This window comes from Astatotilapia calliptera, chromosome 4 (genome assembly GCF_964374335.1).
Source record: "Astatotilapia calliptera chromosome 4, fAstCal68.1, whole genome shotgun sequence".
NCBI lineage: Eukaryota > Metazoa > Chordata > Actinopteri > Cichliformes > Cichlidae > Astatotilapia > Astatotilapia calliptera.
The window spans coordinates 1,312,553-1,318,301 of NC_137425.1; the positions used below are offsets into that span (position 1 = coordinate 1,312,553).

At 39.7% G+C, this 5,749-nt stretch overlaps 1 protein-coding gene across 1 annotated transcript; it reads right to left on the minus strand.

Annotated features, from left to right (window-relative positions):
* Window positions 1-1,873: 1,873 nt before the first annotated feature.
* Window positions 1,874-5,507, minus strand: LOC113019971 (uncharacterized). The gene is made up of 2 exons (XM_080300719.1): window positions 5,381-5,507; window positions 1,874-3,453 (listed from the first exon to the last, which is right to left on the minus strand). Exons 1-2 carry the CDS (start codon window positions 5,391-5,393, stop codon window positions 2,690-2,692), a joined length of 777 nt encoding a protein of 258 aa, XP_080156845.1. The 5' UTR covers window positions 5,394-5,507; the 3' UTR covers window positions 1,874-2,689.
* Window positions 5,508-5,749: the final 242 nt, after the last annotated feature.

The window sequence follows — 5,749 nt, forward strand, 5'->3', positions numbered from 1 at the left end:
AGGGACAAAGTAGGCCACAGCACAAAAAAATCACAGTGATCACCAACACAGCTGAAAGAGAAAACAGACAAACGATCTTGAAAGTAGAGATAGTGTCTGTCTCCTGAATCCAAACTGGAAGCTGGTTCCACAGAAGCTGAAGGCTCCGCCTCCCGTTCTACTTTTAAATATCCTGGGAACAACAACAAAGAGCTGAGAATGAAGAATTATGTTTTAAGATAATAAGATACTTTAAGATATGACGAATATCCAGCAAGCATTTCATCTGAGTCTGTGTAATGTGGGTGATTTTAAGCAGTGACTGAATTATCTATGCCTTCCTTCACGAGGATGCACATGCAGACTCAGGGCAGACAGACACGAACCTTTATTACAGCCAAAAGCAGACTCCAGAATCTCAAAGCCCATAAAATGAATAAGACACCAGGCACAGCAACAGATGCTGGGACAAAGTGGACACAGCTGGTGCAGACAAAATGAAGACAATAAAGACCAGTAACCATCAAAATAAAACAGGAAGTGAGAAATGGGAAAATGCAGACCTGTGCATGAACTTAACATAGGGGAGCTGACAGAACAGGATGCAAACACTGAGGGAACAAGAGAAACTCTAACACTAGATTTAATTATAACAGCAACTATAGACTCCAAAATACTAAATAAAACATAAATATCAATAAATCAAAGTATGAAGACCAAACCAAGAATCCTAAACCCACAACCAGACCCATGACATTCTGTGCCTCACTTCCTGTCCTTCTCAGCTGCGCTGTGCTTCATGTGAAACGCCATCAGGTGTAATCACAGGTGTTCTGAGTGTCTGCGATCAGTTCCAGTAGCTGTTTGAGTGCAATGCAGCTTTTCTGCAGAGAGCCAAGCAAAACACAGTGAGCCCCTCTGGGCGTAGCCTGCATGGGCCACATGGACCGGCACATCCTGGGCTCATCTTGGAGGTGGTGGAGAGGTCGACTGCAGTGCGTTTAGGGGTCGATCGATCTAAATATTTAAAGTATTGATACAACACTGGTACTGATGTCAGATCGTTACTAGGGTGATGGGATCAGTACTTCAGTGATTCGCCTTCTCTAAGGTCAGTACGTGGCTGCTCTTCATCATCTGTGCAACCTCTGCTCCCCTAATGCAGACACACCTTGCTCCGCCCCCCCTCTGTGGTCATGTGACTCAGCAGCACTGAGCACAGCAGCAAACAAGCAGCAAAAGAAAAGAAGAAAAACGATGGAAACTTTTCAGGCGGACGCACACCCTCAGCACAGAGGTCAGAGGTCACTGTCACAGTCCCTCCAGAGAAGCAAAGAATTACCAGGTAGCTTCTACAGTGCTGAAAATAATGTTTCATTCATAACGGATGCCAAGTATTCAGCATGAGTTATGTTTATTGACAGCTGTTACTTCTCAGACTGATTACCTGCAGACTATATCCAGACACTCAGGCAGTAAATTCAGTCCACTGGATTGTGTTAAATAATTTTATTGGAAATGAAAAAACATACCTCGAACATCAAGAATGAATCTGTTACGTCTGAATATTAGAGCCATTTGTGTTTAATGTCTAGTCCATTTTATTTACATAACAAATTTAATGAACAGAAGCTGACCCAAAGTGCTTTAAAGAAAGACACGTTTACACTCAGGTCCCTAAAAACCATCGATCCATCCTCTTCCACTTATCCCCGTCAGGGTCGCGGGTGGCTAACGTAGGGCGAGAGGCGGAGCAGACCCTGGACAGGTGGCCAGCCGGATGCACGGCTAACACAAAGAGACAGACAACCAAAAACTAAAAGACAAAGTTTCAAGTTAATTTCTTCTATGAGTCATTTGTTAATCAGCTGAATGATGACAGGAGAGAAACAGATTTGTCTCAGTCATGTTTGATTTATTGATGTGATTCTGCTGCTATTATCTGACTGAAGCTGCATAAGTTCACACACTGATTCGTACATTAGCATCTTAACTGTGTTACATCATAGAAAGGAATGAAAAAAGAAAACAATCTTTCTTTTTTGAACACGTCCACTGAGTGGAAGCACAAAATCCATCAGGCTTCAACATTTAACATGTTTTTCAGAAAACAAAGGAAAAGAAAAACACAGTCTGTGCTGCAGCTTCTCCAGAAAACATCTGTTGTCAGGTTTCCCTGTAACTGCAGCAGAGGCGCAGAAAGAACTCAGATCTGTATGGAGAGCTAATCTTTACAATTTTACCACACAGAAGACGCAAACGTTACAGCTGCCCCACATACATGCACACGTATATCCTGCTTTTCCTCATTATGCCTTGTTCACCATCAATAAAAGGAAAAAGAAGCAGAGAAGTATTTGCATTAAATCATTTAGAATATAATGTTGCAGCTGGAAAATATGGAGTCCAATTGAACCAGTCCAAATGTCACTTCTGCCAAAATGCAAATGATAATAATGATATAAAAACATGATTATTTGTTGTCTTGATCTCAGTGTGCAGAGGAACCGAGTCTGTCAGATTAATAACTCGCATTAAAAACATCAAATATCTTGTTTGTTTCTCTGACCGAGCTGCAGATTTAATAACAACAGGATTAATGAATCAATCATTTTGGGTTCATGAGTAAAGTCTCATCTTTCCTTCCGTCATTTCATTAACTTGCTCTTAACTCTTTGATTCTTTTGTGAATGGAGGCCAATTTTTATCCTCACTTTTTGTGTTTCTGAGCCAGCTTCTCCGTGTATTTGCTGAACTTGTCTGACACCTCTCTCTGCATTTGAAACAGGAACTTGCTAAAGTCGCCCCCTCCAGTTACCAACTCAATAAATTTGGTCAGTGTGTCATTCACATCATCTTTCCTTCCCTTCTTGTCTAATTCCTGCATTTTCTGGCAGAGGGCTTCCTGTGCCCTCTTGAACATTTCCTCTGTGTAACACTCCCATTGGTTGTTTTCAGCCACCTCTCTCAGCTTGTCCACTAACTTTCTCTCCTGATCTTGGACTTTCTCACTACCAACATCAATATCACTCCATTTCTCTTTGTCACACCTAAATTGTGTCTCAATGAAACTCATTATTTCATTTCTATCCTTTGGTTTCAGCTCTTCATCTTCATCTTCATCTTCGTGGGTGATCAAGGGTAAAAAGTAACGCAGCGACTTGTCACCAAAGAACTCCCTAACCAGTTTCATTCGCTCCACGTCATGTATTTTAAAGCCGCTCTCCCACTCTTGCACGTACAGAAACACATGGGGACCAGGAGAAAAGATGGATGCTGTAGCTCCTTTCTGCATTTCCTTTGACACTTCGGTGTTTTCTGTCTCGTCGACTTGACTTGGACTGTCTTGGATCAGAGTCTTCACCAAAACCATTGTAAAGTCTTCCTGCGCAGCCTTTTCTTTCAGGATGGCTTCAATTTGTGAAGTCAACCTTTTAGTCTTTCCAATGAGGACAATCCTCAGCTCCTTTGGCCCTGTTGGAGAATTTATATTGACATAATAATTATTATTATTATTATGTAAGTTCTGTTGCAGTCTTTAGGACTTCTCAACTTATACAGCGAACTGAAAAGTGTTGGCCGCTTTGCTGATTTCCTATTTGTTGTATGTTTTTCACACTTAAATGTTTCAGATCATCAAACAAATTAAAATATTAGACAAAGATAACACAAATAAACACAAAATGCAGTTTCTAAATGAAGGTGTTAATTATTACAGCATTTGCATTAACTGGCAATGAGTGTTTTACAGCTGTGGAGGAATTTTGAGCCACTCATCTTTGCAGACTTGTTGTAATTCAGTCACATTGGAGCCGCCGTTTGACTGTCATGCTACAGCATCTCAATCGGCTTCATCAGATTCGGGTCAGGACTTTGACTAGGCCACACCAAAGTCTTCATTTTCTTTTCTTAAGCAGTTCAGAGGTGGACTTTTTAGTTTTACTCCAAATGTAACCGGAGATGCACCTTCCAAAAAGTCTAGCTTTTGTCTCGTCAGCGTGATACACCACTGTTACTTTATGTTATAACAAGGCAAGGAGGCAGTCAGGTTTGGGTTTCCCCCCAAACACCCAAACAAAATAATAAACACCTTAATTTAAAAGTTACATATTGTGTTTGTCTTTAATTTCATCTCGTTTGATGATCTTTGTACACTGCCTGCATCAGGCAGCAGGGCTCTATGCAAACAGCCCCTGGACTGAATCAGATAGTGAGCGTGTCTTGTCTTGTTACCTGATTACTTTCACCTGTTTCTACCTTGCTGTGTCGTTTTCCCACATTGGCCTCCCGTGTACTTAAAGCCTGAGTTTGAATGTGCTCATCGTTACTATTTGCTTTCCATTCCTGTCTTTTGTCTTCCTGTGAATTTTTCCCCACTTGATTTGTTGATAATGTTTGCTGCCAGTTGTTTGAATTCATCGTCGCCAAAATAAAGGTTAGTTTTTATTTATTTACTATTCAAATCTACACTTAAGGTCCAAACCTTTCACTACACATGGCAAATGTTTTCGGAGCACTGAAGATTGTCACACTTTAGTTTACTGGCCTGGGAATACGATTCAATTTTAAATGTAAGAGAGTCCCAAAATATTATAATTACATATTTTTCCAATTGATAAACGTCAGAAATTAGATTTAATTTCTCCTTTAATATTGAGTAATCAAGGCTCAGTGAACCATACTTTCATAGTGAATGTAATTTCTTAGTAAAAGCTCAAAAGATTTTGAACCATTAAGTAGAAAATTAATCAATTCAGCAGTGCAAAGAAATCAGTCTACAGCTGAACTCTTTATAATTCAGTAAATCGTCAGTTATGAGCCATTAACAGCTGTTCTATGGAAAAACAAAAAAACATCCAATTAATTAATTTTGTCAAAACAATGTAAAATGTTGCAAATAGCAGCTATTGTTTGATCAAAGCTCTTAAAAATGAACATGTAAGCTGCTGTGATACTCACACTTTTATTTATTAACAGTCACTTTATACTGGACGTTAGACTCTACAATAATATCATTTACATGGTTTTCCTTTATTTTTGCCACACTGGACATTTTTGGTGTCAGTTCACGATAAAGTTATCAGACAGAAATCTCTAGACTTTTATGCACATGCATGAACGAGTAATGTAACAATGTAACATCAGCATAAGCCAGTAATTGTGAGCTGAAGCAGCATGTGTATGTTGCTGGGAAGTTAGGTCCACAAGACTAAAATAACTCAAAGACAGCAAGCTAACGTTTGCAGGTGAAAAAGATTAGCATTAAAATATATCAAAGTGTAGGATGTACTGTGATAAGTGAGAAGTTTCTGGTGGGTAATAAGACCTGAAAACAGTAACAGGAAGAGAAATGGCATTGCTCTGCTGGTTTACAACCTCAATGCAACTAAAATATATTTACCAGAACTGGACATGGTTCCTGGTCCTGGTTGATCTCAGAGGTCTTGGGAGAGTTGATGTGGTGTAGTTGTAGTTTGTACAGTTTGTTTTCAACTGCCTTTAGATCCCTCCCCCTAAAGACAGGGCATCTGTTACCTCACTGGTTTGACAAACAGCCAACCAATCAGAGACCAGAAAACAAAATCTGTGCAAGCAGCTAAGAAAAGTCCACTTTGCTTTAGATGTGAGCACATTTTAGTTGCCTTTAATTTCATATAGACAGTGTTTTATATAGAATTTACAGTATCATATGTTACTGTACCTGTTCCCATGTGGGTGATGTGGCATTCACTTACCTTTACCTGGACTGCAGCTCCCATAGAAGACAAAC